Genomic DNA, 17,764 nt, shown 5'->3' on the forward strand with positions numbered 1-17,764 from the left:
TTTCTTCCCCCTCATCCCCACTCCAAACCCTTACCTTCTGTCTTAGTATCAGTTCTAAGATAGAAGAGTGGCAAGGATTAGGCAGTCGGGGTTAAGTGACTTGCCTAGAATCTACAAGTATGTGGGGTCAAATTTGAACCCAGGTCCTCTTGACTGGTGCTCTATCTACTGTGCTACCTACCTGTCCCAAGTTCCACCACTTCTCCTAAACAGACATCTGGTTTGTTCTTTCAAGAGCCCTGACATAGAATTATGGTAGCATCTTGGAGTCCCCTATGAAATTTTGGAAAGAACTCCCCAATGTGCCTCCTACTGAAGGATTTGCCCATAGCTGAGGACCATATACATCTTGGAAAGAGCCCTAAATTTGAAAGAACTAGATTCAAATCCTAGTTCTCCTACTTAACTATCTGTGTGATGTTGTGCAAGTCAGTTCTCAGAGCCTTCATTTCCATCTGCAAAATTAAAGGGGTTGAACTAGGTCATATCTAAGGTTCCTTCTATCATTAAACCCATGACATTAAGAAGTTGGTTAATTTACATGGAGGAAAAATGACAGCTCCTGTTTAGCCAGAGGGTTTCTAGGATGTGATATGTTGTAAGGCAGTGGCTGGCCATCATACAATCCTCCTATTTTAAGAGCCAGAAAGGACTGATTGCCTGAGCTTGATCTCTCTCAATGCTGGTCCTCAGAATCACTTGCTAATTATTTAATTTTTTTCAATTAACAAAAATCTATTTTCTCTCCTACTCCTCTTCCAAAAGGTAAACTTCTTCACTTTTGATAAACACATTTCATAGAGGATGTAATAGGTCTTCCTTGATTTTGCTCAGTTAATTTTTTAAGCATTGTTGATTATGAGTTAAGTTCTCCCAAGACAACTTGTTTGGTTTATGACATTCTGCTCAGTATTGCTAGCAGCACCTCAAATGTACTACCATATAACTTGCTAGTAATCAAGACTTCTGAGCAGGAAAGATTCTTAGAGTTCACTCAGTCCAACTTCCTTATTTTGCAGATGAAGAAATTAAGACCCAGAGAGGAGTCACACAAATGATAAGTAACAAAGCTCGGATTCAAACTCTGGCTTTGTGACCCCAAAATCCAACATCTTTGCCACTACACCCCACAGTATCTGACCTGACCACATTCTAGGAAAGTAGCTCAGATATGAACCAATTTAGGGAGGTTGGGAGTCCAGGCTTTGCAGAGATTCTGACACCCCTGTCTCCTTTCCTCTTCTCTTTCCTTCTACTCCTACTTCTCTCCACCTCCCCCACAGTATACCAGGAGCTGTGCCGATCCTAGGACGCTTTCCAAAGCAGCAGTATGTTCGGGAAGAAACAGTGTCCTCAGGAGACTACAGTTATTTTAGCCAAGACTCCTAGAGCCAATGGCAATACTGTTCTCTTCGTGTTGGTGCCAGCCAAGAACAAGCAGCTAGTGCAACTCTCAGCGGCTCTATTATCTGGTCAGAGACTGACCCGTGCCTCAGAGTGACTGCGCAGGACAAAAGCAGAAATGACTTAGTTTGAAAAGGATATGATGTAGCAAACTTTGCTCCATCTTGTGTGCTCCATTAGGAAGCTCCTTTGGCATAATCTGTTAATTGACATCTTGTTCTGTGTGTTTCTCAGACATACAGGTGGCGTCCCCCCTTTTTATGTCATTTCTTGCCACCCCTTTGCCTCTAAGCTGTGTCTTTTCCCTCTACAAATAGTGCAGAATTCTTGGGTTTCAAGAACAGCACCTTTGACTGGTTTCTCTTAGATCAAGAGTAATCACAAAGAGCTGGATGTTAGCTCCTTGGTCCCACTTGAACTTGTGTGTCTCTATGTGTCTTACTCGGTCCTCTCTGATGGGAAAGGTCTGCATAGGATTTATCATCTTATATTTGGAGAGACAAGACCTTGGGTTTTTCTTAATTCCCTGGACACCTAATAGGGAAACCATGGAATGTGAGTGCCAAAACCATGGCAGGGGTAGGAAACAAAAAACTCACTGTTCCCGAGAGAACTCCTTTCAGGTTATTGGCCAACTGTACTTATTCATCCCTTAAAAGAAAGGCAAGTTATTTCTGGTTTTGCAGGAGAGGCTTGCTTTTAAACCTAATTGATTGTTGAAATGTTTTCTGACTTTTGTTGGAAGCCTCAGATAATCTATCTACTCTTTGTGATAGATGAATGGTACTAGGGAATAGCATCATACATGCTATTCTGGGTACACTCAGTAGTCAAGTTGGTATGGGAAGCACGAGGTTCTGTCCCTTCTGCCCCCAGGTTGCTGCTCTCAGCCAAAATATCATTACTGGAGGTTACTCTGAGGGTGCAAGTTAAAGGAGGCTCACTTGGAAGCAGCTGTGCCTGCCCAAGACCTTCTGCCTATCCACTCTATGGACATAGACCACATTAAAGTCATTATTCACCTGACCCTTCAGACTTTCTCCTTCCCTTTGTTGTACAGTCCTCTCCCAGATGCACTGGTGATAAATGGAATCTGTGAGAATAGGAAGGTTTCTTTCTAGGAGGAAGCCCCCTAGGTATTAGGGGACTCTACTTTTTTATATGTAGAACTTCTAGACTAGAGAGAGTTGTTTGCAAATGGTTGGGGAGGAAGCAGGAAGGAGGGGAAAGAAGTTGATTCAGGTCATACCATGAAAATAAGCAAGCAAGAGATCCCTTTGACTGCCCTTCCCTCTGTAGAAATAGAAGGACTACTTAAAGAACCTGAATTAGAAGGACTCTTAGAGGTCTTCTGAGCCAACCCATACTGGACAGAAGTCTGCTTTACAGTATTCCTGACAAGTGGCTAGCTAGCCTTTGCTTGAAGATCTCTGATGGAGAAGAACCCGCCACCTGGGGCAGCCCATTCTACTTTTGGACAATTCTGATTGTTTGGAAATTTTCCTTATTGTCAGGCTGAAATCAGCCTTCTTGTAGCTTCTACCCATTGTTCCTAATTCTTCCCTACTCCCCAGCCTAGCAAGACTCTACCATATTATAGCTTTTCATATATTAAAGATGAGTACTTTATCCCCTCCTATTTAGCTGTCTTGAGAATTGTCCTTTGTACTGACAGTCTCTCACAAAATGTGTGACATGATTGCAGAGAAAACATCTCTGAGCTCCATTTCTCCTTTCCCTAGGTACATATTGATTCCTAGGTTGCACTGATCTTAGTGCTGCAACCGCTTTCACCTCTTCTATTGCTCAACCATTGACCTTTTTTAATTGTCTCCTTAAGTCTTCAATGATTGTATCCTTATCCTCATTACACTTTTCTTTATCAGCAGCATAAACATAGATAGTAGACCCTTTTTATATGGGAAATCATCCCCTCTTCAAGGTAGTAAGATATGTCTCAGCAGCCTCAGTGATACGATCTAAAAATGATGTTGGTGTTTCTGCGGGCTTTTGCTTTATTCCTTCAAATTCTGACCAAGCATTTGGTCTTTTGGTATACTGACCCATGACCTCCAAAATTGCTTGCCTACATTCCTTCATTATATCATATTGAGCTCTATCATTCATGTCCATGTCATATCTTTCTGGCCAGGGTTCTAATAGAGGGTCTGCTCTTGTTTCCTCTATAAATTTATTATGTTCCCTTATTGTTAATAGTTCCTTCATTAATAGTGAAAAATCGTTATAATCAGGGTCAAATATGTCTATAGCCCTTGTCATCTCTTTAATTACATGATTGGGTTCGTCCACAAAGGCTAGGGTTCTTTATGAACTCTTAGTCCTCTGGGGTCAATTTTTTGTGTGTCTTGACCTGGAATATTTCATTCTTTGAGACTACAGGAAGATCTTAGAGGAAATAGTTATCATCCCTCTAGTCTCTTCTTGTTGTAACCTGCTTAGATTTTCCTTTGCACCAGTGTTTACATTTTCCCCACACTCATATTCATTGTTTATAAATTTATCTTTTATAAGTAGTTCCATTTGATCCAGTTGTTTTTTCATATGTGTCACCATTAGTTTGAGCTCTGAATCCTTTGTTAACCAAAACATAATCACTTTAAAGCATTTACCAATGATAAAGAATGCCAGTCTACACTTTTACAAGTTACAAAGACAGATACAAACTATGGGGACATGAGACAGGACGGTTCGCATTGTGATATCCATAAAAGGTTTCATCCATCTATAATCCTACATAACAAAAATTAGGGAACAAAACAAACATAATGTATGGGATATGCAAAATGCATTCCCACAGTACCATCAAAACATCCATTACCATGTCTCCAGACAGGTTTACATTTAAGGATAATAAAGTATATCCAAGTGAATTTGAGTTGTTACAATCTACTGTGAATAATTTTTACAAACAATTACTAAAAGGGAAAAACTTGAAAGAAAAAAAATTTACAATGTAGCCACCAATATGGCCGCCTATACCATGTAGCTAAATACCTCTACCCGCTTAGCTGGAGTCTTAGAATTCTGCTGGCCCCCACCCTTGGAATGTACCACTCTCAGAGTGGAGATAGAATATTCCAACCTTAACTGACTTCCCTATAGAAACTGTTTTTTTTTCTATAAATAAAACTTAAATTTCCTTAAATTTCTTAAACCTAGCTAGCTCTGCCAACTACTAAAAGTAGATATAATTTGGATAGAGGGAAGGAAAATAATACAGAGGGAAAAACATAAATATTGTATTTAACATAGAAGGGATAAAGTAAAGGGAAATGGGAAAGGGTGAAATCTGAATTCTTTTACCCACTAACTAATCAATATTTGACTTATACTAGACTAAATCCTAAGTTATCTAAAGGCAAGTCCAACAGAGGATCAGTATCTCGCAAAGGGTCCTTGGTGAGCCAGAAACAGGAATCCCAGGTGTAATGTCAACAGATGGTCTCTTCCAAGTAGATATTCCACTCTTTAATCACTGTCCAGCAGAAGACTGAAGAATGACTCCACACTACAGCCAGTAGATATTAAAAAGGCCAGTAGCTTTATGGATGGGTTTCAAGATGATTCCTACATACTCCTATCTCCTTTCTCTCTCAGGTCCAGAGTGACAGTTAATCAACTGTCCCTAGGAATTCTGACCCAACCAGGCTCGGGAAGATTCTGATCTCAAGCCCCTGTCCATCATTCCTTGCAACCTTTATTTTCCTTTGCTACAGTAGCCTTTCTTTTTAGCTCCTCTAGACTCATCAATTTCCAGTCCACACAATTTGATTTAAAAAATTTCTTTACAGCTGCACAGGCATTGTTGACAAATAGCCTTTTGATGTGGGCAATGATTTTCTTTGCCAACACATCCAATCCCAGTTTTAACCCAGCAGCCTCAGTTAAGCAATCCAAAACACTAGCTGGAGTCTCATCAAAATTTTATTTAACTTTTTCATATATAGACCATGCATCTGGTCTACGGGAATTTCTTTCCATGATCAATAATCGATCTAGTCTGCTTCAAAATTCTATAATTATGCACTGAGTTCAGGTCTATTTCCTCATAGTGTTCTGGCCATGGGGTTAATGGAGGATTGTTTCTATGAACTGATTTCTCTCATGCTTTGTTAGTAATTCCTCCATCAGGAGAAAAAAATCAGCATAATCCGGATAGTATATTCTGACTGCTCTTTTAAATTCTCAGATGACCTTGTTTGGATCATCAAAAAATCTGGGAGTTCTATGATTTTTGGCATCTAATTCTGCTACAGAAAATTGCTTATGGGGTTTTAGATGTACTACCCCATCAGAAGAAATGGAAACAATGGAAACAAAGCAAGATTTTTATTCAATTCCTCATTTTCCTTTTCTAGCCTACTTGGTACTTTAGCCTTCACTTCACTTCCCTCACCATTTGCACCACCAATCAGTTATATTCATTAAAGCACAACCATTAATTTTACCATTAACCAAATTTTCTTAAAAACACTAATGCATTAAATCTGTCTTTAATTGCATCATTACCATCATCTGCTTTTACTCAGAATCTCTCAACATCCATTTAATAACAGCTTTGATCAGTAATGTAACTGGGAAATAAGAGCAAACTTGCCTCATAGTTAGCTCCATAAAAGGTTTTCACATATTCCAATCCAATAAAAGATAACACCAATCCGGAACCATAGCAAATATTAAATAGGGTATCCATAACACACACTTGTAAATCATTTCCATTATTCTCTGTATGTGGTTGTAGTAACACAGGAATAATGGGGAAATAGCAATGTATGTACAATAGGTTAAGTGAAATTAGCTGCCACTTTGAAAAGAGAAAAAATTTTCAACCAAAGATGTTACTTGGTTTTAACACTTGAACAGAAGTGACCCTTTAACACTGAGGTGTCAATCAACCACATTGGTGGACTTCAGCACGTTGGACAGCTGCCCACTGTAACAAGCTAAGTAGAACCTTCTGCCTTTGACAGACAGGTCAATAGAATTCTAAAGCTGCTAACTGCCAGCTAACCCACTGACACCCCGTTTATACTAAAAATCCCTTTTTAGACTTGCCCAAATCAATATTTGATCTACCTGGCTCAGCTAACTAAGTTAACTGTTTAGAACTAGAATAACTGTTTTGTAGCTGTTGGAAGCCAAGATAGTAATCTATCAGGCCAGTAACCTGATTTGGGAAGGCTAGTTTGATGTTGGGACCTGCATTTTTGACAAAGATCCTTTTAATGTGAGCAATGGTCCCTTCCTCGAGTACATCCATGCTAAGGAATGTTTCAGCCGCTTCAGTAATTCTTTCGAGGAAGGCCATAGGTGTTTCTGTGATCTTTTGCTTAATTGCCTCAAATTTTGACCAGGCATTCAGTCTTTTAGTATACCGACCCATAATCTCAATTATAGCTTCCCTACATTCCTACAATTTATCTTATCTATGTTTGTTATTCATATCCATATCATATTGTTTTGGCCAGGATACCAATAGAGGGTCTGATCTTGTCTCCTCTATAAACTTGTTATGTTCCTTTTTAGTTAATAATTCCTTCATTAGCAATGCAAAATCATCATAGTCAGGGTTAAACAAATCTAATGCCCTTTTCATTTCCTTAATAACTCGATTGGGTTCTTCTGTAAAGGTAGGAGTGCACCTTTTAATCGATTCCAAGTTCTCAAGGGTGAATCTTTTGTGGGTTTTTACTTGGAATATTTCATCTTTGGAAACTACAGGGAGATGCCTAAGTGGACATAGGGTAGCCATCCCCCTAGCCTCCTCTTGTTGTAATCTATTAAGTTGTTTCAATTCCCCATTATTCCCACATTCATGTTCCTTGTTTACAATCATATTTTCTTTTATATATAATTCCATTAAATCAAGTTGACATCTCATATGGTGTACCATCATTTTAAGTTCCAAATCCTTAGTTGCCCAGATGACCTTAGCCCTTAAACATTTGCCAGTGTAAAAGAATGCCAGTCGAGACTTATACATGACATACAAACATATAAGACCTAGGGGGAAATGTGCCACAACAGTTTTAACTTTTACATCCATTACTGGTTTCATCCAGTCATATTCTAGCACAATTAAACAAATATTAGGAAACAATACAAATACAATATAAGGAATATACAGAATGCACTTCCAAAACATCATTAACACAGTAACTAACATGTCTCCAGACATGTATACATTAAACAATAATACAGTATTAACAAGTGTATTTGTACTATTATGATTCACTTTGAACAGTTCTTAAGAAACAATTACAAAAAGTTACAATTTGACAAAAAAAAATTTTCAAAATGGCTGCCAAATATGGCCACCAAGAGCATGTGGTAATAGCTCTTTAATGTCTTTAAATGCCCCACAGCTTTCCCAGAGTCTTAGAATTCCACTGGCCTCCCCCTCTGGACTATACCGCTCTCAGAAGGACTTTAGAATGTTCCAACTAACTGCCTTATCTCTAATGAAATCTCATCTAGATAGTTGAAAATACATAAAAATTAAGTTATACAGTCTACTTGGCTCAGCCAACTGAAATACTAGTATTAATTAGAAGAGTTTTCTAGGGAAGCAACACAGAAGGATTAACATATAAATATTTGGTTTTATTTAATAGAGAGGAGAGGTTAGGGAAAGGAGGGAGAGGGGGAAAGAAATCTTAAACCTTAAACCCTTAATGTAAATTCCTAAATAATAATCCTATTTTCCTACACTAAAATCCTAAAGATTTTATGCAACAGAGATCTTGCATAAATAAGAGTCCTTGACAGGCAGTTGTTGATATCCAGATGGAGGTTTGCTGAGGTCCAGAGAAAGGCAGTAATTTTCCTCAATCTTCCCCTTAGTCCACCTAAGGGTATTGGGGAAACTTCTGCTTACTCTTGATTGAGGGTCTGCTTGTCCAATGGAGTCCAGGAGAGAGAGAAGATTTTCCACTACCAGGTTTCCCTGTCAGCTCCAACTCCAGCTGGGACGAACTGTCTCTCCAACAGCTTTGGAATCTTTCCCCATCAGCTCTGAAGATTCTGTCTTGAGGACTTGCCAATCATGCTTATGCACTATACTAGTGAGGGATCAGGAACCAAAGTTTGGCAAGTAACTGAGAGGGAGGGAACAGATAGAGAAACCCTCTTCCCTCCCAGACAGAGCTGTCCCAGAGAAGTTAATCTATGTCCAGAACTGAAAGGTAAGAAGAAATCCCCTTCAGTCTCTGGTTTCTGTTCTCTTCCTTGGCTGATGGTTATCTGTGTAGTACATTGAAGATGTCTAGTTCTTCAGTAAGTTAAAAGATGTATTTATTACTTTATAGGTCTGGAATGATAGGTATGGGAAAAGGTAAACAGGAAGTCCCTAATCTATTTTCCACCTAAAGTTTCTTCAAAGTGTTGAAGCTCAGGTCTAGGGACCTAAGTCCCAGAAGACTTTACGATCTTTGTGGAGTCAGGTTGATGTAATTTCCTGAGACAGATACAGCTTTTGAAGGAAATCTTTGGGATGGATAGTCTTTTTGCCTTCCCCAAGGGGAAAAAGTATCCATCACTTATAAGGAAAGATGGTTATTCTGGATCTCTTCAGATCAACAAGGGATTGTAGCCGGATAAGATCAGTGAGATCTGCTCCTTTCCTCCTCAGTTCAGAGTTACATGAAAAAGTATATTCCCAACTGTTCACCTGCTTTTCTAAACTAGAGATTCCGGTCCCATTCCCCGTTGGCAGCCAAAGTTCTATTTCCTTCTTTCATGAGATTTCATTGTAAAATCCAGTCTTTGTAATATATTGTATCTTTCTCTCATCCACAGCACTAAACATTACTTCCATTGCAACAGTAGGTAGAGCCAGACCCTGAGATGACACACCCACAGACTCCTAGGTTATAAATTAGAAGTATGTAATACAATAAGTATAGGTTGGAAGGGATTTCGATATTCCTTACATTATTAATAAGTATCTACATCTCCCTAGATCTACAAATCTCTCCACAGAGAGATTGCTTCCAAGTGGTTCCCTACTCTCTTCTTACACTATATAACCCAAAGATACTATACTTAACTAATACTAACCACCCCTTTGGTAATCTCAATAAAAGGTCTGTGTGCAAGTCTGACAGGACCCAGTGATAGTGTCACAATCAGCTGTCAGTTGTCATAGTACAGGACACAAGGCCAGCAGGCACAGGATACTTCAAGCAGCAGAATGGATTTATTGAGTAAGCAGTAAAATTCACAGGGACAAGCTAATTCCTCTCAGGTCTACCCAGAAGGGAAAAAGCCATAATCCAAGGCTTAACAGTCTCTCCTCAACAGCAATTGCTATCCTCAGAATTCCAGAACTCTTCCCCTTGCTGTCAGTCTGCACACTCACTATATATTTTAACTTTTCCTATAACACCCCCCAGACTTGCAGAAGCATACTCAATTCCTTCACCTGAATTTCATATGACATCATCCTGAGCTCCTTTTGGTCATCCCTCTTCTAGTTTCTCCAACTTATCAATATCCTTTACAAACCATGATCTCCAGAACCAGGCATAGTATTCCAGGTATGATCTGACTATGGCAGATTAAAACTAGACTTTGACTTCCTATATCTTTCATATCTTCATATTTTTTTAAGTTCTGCCAGAGAAAGAGATTCATATTTTGGGCAGTAGTTCCAAAAAAAATTTCTAAGGTGTTGATTACAGCCTTTGAGAAATTGCCTCCTGGCATGAGCTATTGATTCTTAGGAGTCTTGGCTATATCCTAGGATAGCTTCAGCATTTTCTAGAAGTCTGTCAATAAACAAGGAAGGGCGTTCTTAATTCTCTTGCTGTAACTTATTAAACTTCCCCCATGCATTAGACCTATCACAGAATGATCTAATGGCTTACAATAGGTCCTCCCTAGCTTTCTTGAGATATGTCATGTTCAGTGGTCTAGAAAAATCAAAGTCTTCGTACATTTCTGGCCAGCTAGTCAAGTTTTCATCTTGGCGGGTTTTTTCAATGAATTTCTTATGTTCCTGGGGTGTAAACAGTTCAGAGAGTAGGATTTCTATGTCTCTGAAATCAGGTTCATATAATCTAAATGCTCTTTTTAGTTCCTTTAGACATTTGAATGGTTTGCTTATAAATCTAGGCTTCCTACATTTTAGTGAATCCAAGTCCTGTGTAGTAAAAGACTTGTGTACTTTAGCATGTAAAATTCCAGAGTCGGGTGATAGTTTTGCAAAGTCTCTGAGAGGCATGACTTTCTGTGCCCCCAGGACTTCTTCAGGTTCATAACTAGTTTCCTTATCCACAATAACTTTGTTGTTACATACTGCAATTGCTATAGCTGTTGGTACAGTGGATGCCTCATTGCCCTTGTTCATGTCTGTATTTTCTGTAGCCATTTCCTCAGTCACTATGTCAGTCACATTCCCTAGGTTTCCCTTTTTCTTCATACTATATTCTTGGCATATTGCTGTTATTATGGGTATTTGTGAAAACAGTGTGTTCAATCTATTATCCATTATCCTATTCATAGCCTTCTTTCCCAAGATCATTTTAATTCCTGTTGTAACATATGTGCAAGCCTTTCCCACAGCTACTAAGGTTACATATACTTGAGGGTAAAAGTCTGCCACAGTGTAGATATATTAAATGGTATTTTCTGCCAGTATTTAGTAAAACTAAATATGGTATTCATGGTGTCATTTATCATGTCAATTATCATGTTATATATGAAACAATATCCCCAGTAAGCTAGGATAGTTCCCACTAACATAGTCAAAAACAATTTTTGGATCATTGTTGTTTCTTTTTATATGGCTGTCTCTTTCTTTGTTTCTTATGTGTTAATTCCCAGTATGCTGCCCTTTAAATGGCTGCCCTGCCCAGAGAGTTCCAACTGTCAAAGAATGGCATTTGGTGTTGGATCCTTCTATATCTGCGGTGCCACTTGTAATAGATGGTGGAAATTGGGAAAGATTTGTAATAAGGGGAAAGGGTGTTAAAGAAATAATAGTCTTCCCCCTTCTAATTCTGCCTTCAGCTTTGCCCTGCTGGGTTCTGAGAAGGATCTATTTGAAAAGATTATGGTAGTAATCTCTCTTTCTTTGGGGAGAGAAAGTCCCCTCTCTCTCTCCCCTCTCACTCTCAAGTTTCCCTCTAAAAATACTTGAATCAGTTCTTGAATCTTTTCTTAATTTATTGAAGGGAAACAGAAAAGGTACAAGGCAAATTGAGGATAAGAATTTAATGTTCAGGAAGGAGAGAGAGGGGTCCCTATTTAGCTAATATCCTTCCTCAAAAGTCAAATAGATCAGGTTTGATTCACCTGCCCACATGGGGTTAGGATGATGAGGAATCTGATTCTTGTCTGCACAATAAATGTCCCAACTCAGATTTAAAGGAGATAGATGACAAATCTTTTTTGTTGGACAGCTTATTCCCCAAAGTCTTGTCAAATAGGTTTATGTTCTAGTGGGATTTTGGGTCAAGAAATCACAGAGAGAAGATCACTGGATCAAGAAGCCACCTGGAGCTACCTGCCTTATCTAATGATGCCAGGCAAAAGTCCACCCCCAACTGTAGCTGGGAGAGCTCAGCTCTCCTTTCCAAAGTTCTGAATTCCTTTTCCTGCCCATCCCCCACTGCTGTGGAATTCTGCAGCGCTCACATCTCCCAAACACTGTGCCTCTCAGGGTAGCCTAAGATAGCTTTTTTTATCACAATGTTGCCTCATATTGAGTTTAAAGTCCACTCAAATTTGACAGATCTTTTTCAGATGAACTATCTAGCCATACTTCCCCTATCTTGATTTTTCCCCCCAAGTTGATTTTTTTAACCTAAGTATAAAACTTACATTTATTCCTGTAAAAATTCAACTTACTTAATTGATTGCAGTGTTTTGAACTTGTCAGATCTTTTTGAATCTTGGTTGTAATCTCTCCTAGTTTTGTCTGCAAATTTAATAAACGTACCATCTTTCCCTTTATCAAGTCATTGATAAGATGTTTAACAGCATAAGGCCAACAACATGTCTGGGACATTCCAGATGTTATAAGGTGAGTTAAAAGAATGGTCTTGCTCCTGATTTTACCCACTCTTGCATAGTGTTTAGATCTGGTGCTTGAGCTCCCTGACAGCAATTATTTTGGCAATTGTTTACATTTTTATCTCTGATAATTATTATTCCAATTATTATTATACTGTTATATCCATTAATCCTATTTAATTGTCTAGAAAATTTGCCCTTTGAACCTACATTCCCTTACAAAATGTCCAACATGATTACATAAGAAACACCTCTGAGGTCCAGATCTCCTTTCTTTTGGCTTATATTGGTTGTTTGGTTGCAGATCTAAGTGCTGCTACTGCCTTTATTTCCTTTATTTTACTCTCCTTTGCTTTATTTTCTACATCCCTAAATTTCTTTTACAAATCCTCTGTTACAGTATTCCTGTCTTCATATTTATCATCATTGTCCATACACACATAAGTTGCCTTTCTCCTTAATTCTTTCAATCCCATCTCTTCCCAATCTGAGCAATCATTTTTTTAAAATAATTTAATCTTAGGACATGCATTTTTTACAAATATATTCTTAATGTGTGCAATTGTGTCATCTGCTAACACATCCAGACCTAAAAATATTTCAGCTGTATCTGTTATTCTCTCAAGAAAATTTGTAGGTGACTCATTTAATTTCTGTTTAATATTCTCAAATTTAGACCAAGCATTAGGACATTTAGTATGTCTCTTTATCACATCCATAATTGACCTTCTGGCTTGTTTCATCATTTCATAATCGGGATAAATTCATATCCAAACCTTCAAAATCTCGTGGCCTCTATGAATTGGTTTCTTTCCCTCTTAGTTAATAACTCCTTCATTAATAAATAAAAATTGTCAGAAATCTCTATAGCCCTTTGAAATTCTTTTACCACCTCATTAGGTTCATCTGAAAAGCAAGGAGTTCTACATCTAATATTTCCAGATCTTCAGGTGTAAATAATTTATGAGTTTTAACCTTACATATTACAATATGTTCTTAGCTGGAATGTTCCATTCCCATCCCCCTTTGGCAGCCAGAGTTCTCCTTTTTTTCTTGAGATAAACTTGCAAAATCCAGTCCTTGAATTCATTTTAGCATTTCTCTCTTCCACAACTCCCCCTTTTTTCTGTTATACAGAGTCAGCCTGACATCTGTACCAAAGTCCAGTACTTACCTTATTAATTAACATTCTATCTTATCTAATAAAATATACTATTCTAAATATTTCTCCACCCCCCAAAATAATAAATCTCACTCTCTTAAATATCCTAATTTATCTAAATTCTATGCTAAAATCAGGATTACAGGAAAGTGGAAAGTAGGAAAGTAATTCAAATACATAAGTATTTTGAGCATAGCAACAGTTTCAACAATGTAACATTCTGTAACAAACTAAATTTTCCTATCTCAATGAACAATAACAATTTTTCTAATTATGAACTCTATTAACTTCTATGGTAATATTTCTTTTTAAAAATTATATCACAAGATATGATATTGTCCTGTCCCTAGTCTATCTCTAGTTCCAAACTTCCCTAAGCTAATCTCTCCCTAATGGTTAATATGTTAATCTTCCTTAAGCTATGTTAGTATGTTAGACCATTAGTATTATATAAATGTACATCTTTTCCTGTACAAACTTTACATATGTACAACTATGTTACATTTTTACATGAGTTCTGACCAGAAGTCATTCAGACAAGAATTCTTTGTATCTTTTTGCCTGCATGAGTCCTGCAGAAACTCAAATAGGTTGATCTTATGTACGATACAACCCAAAAATATCAGTGTGAATAAATGTTTATGTGCTAATTATGTATTGTTGCATGCATACTTACTCCGTCAGTGAATCCTCTTCATATGTTGCCTGAAGATCTATGATTTATTGTTCCTGCTATTATTCTAATGTGTATGTGAATGCATTGCCCTATATGTGAAATTAACATTATTGATGAATAATCTTACGTGACCCATTATCATCAGTTTTTTTTTTTTAGTTCTTTTGCTGTCCTTGGTGTTGATGGATATAAATATCTGGTCCAGTGACTTCCTCTGTTCAGCATGCATATTTGCCTGTTGTCTCACTTTGATTGAAGTCCTGTGTTCTCTGATGGCCTTAACATATAGGATCATATATATGTGTAAAATTATCATTTGCATGTGTGTAAGATTGATTTTCTTCATGTGTGTATGTAAGTGATAATGAATCTTCATGCGTGTATGTAAGTATTTTACTGTGCAAATCTTCATGTATGTGTATATACAATGTATGGTGTTGTGATTTGAAATATGGAGATAGATTTGAGATCTGGAGATGAAAACTTCCTTCTAGTCTTGATTTAGCCTTCAGATGTTGTTGATCTTAACAGAGATTCTTTATGATGTTATGTGTTAGCAGGGATTTGTTCTTTTATGTTAGCAGAGATTTGTTCAGTGCCTTATTCTATTACTACTTCTTCGCTCTCATTCTCATTTATAGGGACAATTTCAGTTGTTTCTAAGGCATTTTGTATTACTTCAGATTCTGATATTTCTTTTGCATTCTCTTCTGGATTTTTCTCTAGATCTTCTATTGTGCTATCAATATTGTGGGCATAATGTTGTTTCACATGCAAGGCATGTTACCACTGATCTTTTCCTGAAACTTTGATGGAAGTAGGAGTAATTAGTATTACTTCTAAAGGGCTATTCCAGCTAGGCTAAGTAGATGTTTCTCTAACAAAATTCTTTACATACACTTTATCTCCAGGCTTGATATTGTGTAGTAAGAAGTCAAGTGGTACTCTTTGGACTAATAATCCTAGTTTTCTTAGTTCTTCCAACATATTTTGTATTTCTACTAGATAGGTATAAAGTTGGCATTTTCCTTTTAACATGGATATGTAATACGGTTTAGCTGTTTGTCCATGCCACAATGGTTGTCCATATAGAATTTCAAACTAGTTCTAAGGTGGAATAAAGCTAAAGGAAGAACAGCTGTCCACTTTAGATATGTTTGTGCAGAGTTTTCCTATAGTTGTTTTTAATTCTTTATTCATGTGCTCCAGCCACCCTGAACTCTGAGGCCTGTACACATCATGTAGACAACTTCTGATTCCTAAGTTCTTGTACACTTCTTGCAATATCTGCAATGTAAAACGTGATCCCTTGTCTGAGTCTATAACGTCAGGAATGCTATATCTAGGAATTATTTCCTTCGGTAGTGTTTTTACTACTGTGACTGTGTTATTGTTTTTAGCCAGATATACCCTATCCATCTAGTTAAATGATCCACTATCACAAGTGCATATTTGTATCCCTTGTCACTAGGTATGTTAATATAATTAATCTGTAAACATTGGAATGGTGTATAACTCAAAGGTCTGCCTCCTAGTGCCTTGTTCTTAAAATGACCGTGATTGAATTTCCTACATATATCACATGCCTAACAAACTCTAATAGTGTTTGTAGATATCCCCAGGGCGATCCAAAATCTCCTTATTGCATTCAGCACAAATTGCACTCCGTAATAAAGACCTTTGGAGTGAATCACATTACATAGATGTTGATAAAGTTTTCTAGGTAGTATGGGCTTCCCTCCTTCAGCTAGCCATATTCCTTTCACTAATTTGGCTCCTAGATGTTTTTGCCATGACTGAATCTCATCCTTGTGGTATGCTTTGGTGATATGCTTTTCCACCAGAGAAATATTCAGAACACAGTAAGGACCAAATCTGACTGCGTATCTTGCTGTTATGTCTGCCCTTTGGTTCCCCTGGGATACATTGTCCTTGCCAGAAGTGTGTGTTTTGCAACGTATTATAGGTACTTCACTTGGCAAATCTACTGAAGCTATTAGACGGGATATGAGATCTTTATATGCAATTTGCTTCCCAGCTGTAGTTATAAAACCTCTGTTCTGCCATATATTCGCATTAGCATGCAGGGTTGCAAAGGCATAAACTGAATCTGTGAACACGTTCACACTTTTGCCTTTTGCTAACTCGAATGCTTGCAGGAGAGCTTTTAATTCGGTACCCTGGGCACTGACATGACCAGGCAGTGAAGCATGCCATAATGACCTATCATTTGTCACTATTGCTTAACCTGTGACCCTTTATCCTCTAAAGATGTATGAGGATCCATCTGTGTATAACTCCATCTCTAGATCACTAAGAGGTGTATCTTTTAGATCTTCCCTTGCTTTATATACAATTTCTATAACTTGGGTATAGTCATGTAATGGTTCTTCTCCTAAAGGCAAATCAGAAATCAGAGTTGCTAGGTTTAGAGGTGCACATCTGTGAATGGTCAGATTATCATTTCCTAGCAAAATGATTTCATACTGAGATAGCCTAGCAGATGTGAATGCATGCATATTCTGTGACCATAAGAGTTTTTTCAATTTGGTGAGCAGAATATACATTTAGCTTATATCTCAGTACTATGTCATTTGCCTTTTTACCATGAGGGCTGCTGCAGCTATACTCCTCAAGCAATGTACAATCTTATCTAGGATAAGATGTTTCATCTTATCTAGGATTATACTGTAGATTATACTACAGGTCTTATATTAAGTCCAAGATATTGTGCCAACACCCCGGAAACTATGCCCTGAGCTTCATGCATATATAAGTGGAACTCCTTGACATGATTTGGTATCCCTAATTCTGGGGCTGTTAGAATTAGGCTGTTTCAACTTTGACAAAACATGAAAGTGTTCTTTTGTTAATTGTAATGGTTCTTCTACCTCATTCTTTGTCAAATCTGTTAAACATTTGGATATATGGGAATACCCTGTGACATATTGCCGAGAGAAATCTGCAGTCCCAAGGAATGCTCTTAGTTGTTTCTTTGTTCTTGGGATTCCTAGCTTTTGGATATCAACAATCCTTTTGGTAGAGATTTTCTTGGTGCCCTTTTACAGGATAAACCCCAAGTATTCTACTCTCAGGAGAACCCACTGAAGCTTCTTTCTAGAGACCTTATTTCCTCTTTTATAAAGTTCTATCAGCAGCCTTTTTGAATCTTCCAAGCATGTCTTTGGATTGGGTGATGCAAGTAGTAGATCATCAACATAATGTACCAATTTGCTGTGCTTGAATTGGACTGTTTCTAGTCTCTCTTAAGCAATTGGCAAAAAAAAAAGGATGCATTTTCACTCATTTAGCTGAACTAAACGAGTCTAGCAGAGCTTATTTTGTCCCCATGAGAATACAAAAATGTTCTGAGAGTCAGGGTGTAATGGGATTTTAAAGTTGGTGTTGCTCAGGTCTATCATGGTGTACCATTGGGCTTTGGGTAGAATTTCTGTAATATCATTTGGTGATGGTGTTATGGTGTG

General features: G+C 37.7%; 1 protein-coding gene across 5 annotated transcripts in view; it reads left to right on the forward strand.

The window, feature by feature from the left end:
- Positions 1-17,764, forward strand: part of ZNF346 (zinc finger protein 346) — a 73,294-nt gene that overhangs the window by 23,114 nt on the left and 32,416 nt on the right. For 3 of the 5 annotated variants that reach the window (XM_007474122.3, XM_007474126.3, XM_007474123.3), the window contains one exon: positions 1,284-14,254. The exons of the other annotated variants lie outside the window; for them this stretch is intronic. In XM_007474122.3, the coding sequence (XP_007474184.2) occupies positions 1,284-1,389 (106 nt within the window). In that variant the 3' untranslated portion in view covers positions 1,390-14,254. Of the gene's footprint in view, positions 1-1,283; positions 14,255-17,764 lie in introns of those variants that run through there. 5 annotated transcript variants of the gene reach the window in all.

Source organism: Monodelphis domestica, chromosome 1 (assembly GCF_027887165.1).
Source record: "Monodelphis domestica isolate mMonDom1 chromosome 1, mMonDom1.pri, whole genome shotgun sequence".
In the NCBI taxonomy this organism is placed as follows: Eukaryota; Metazoa; Chordata; class Mammalia; order Didelphimorphia; family Didelphidae; genus Monodelphis; species Monodelphis domestica.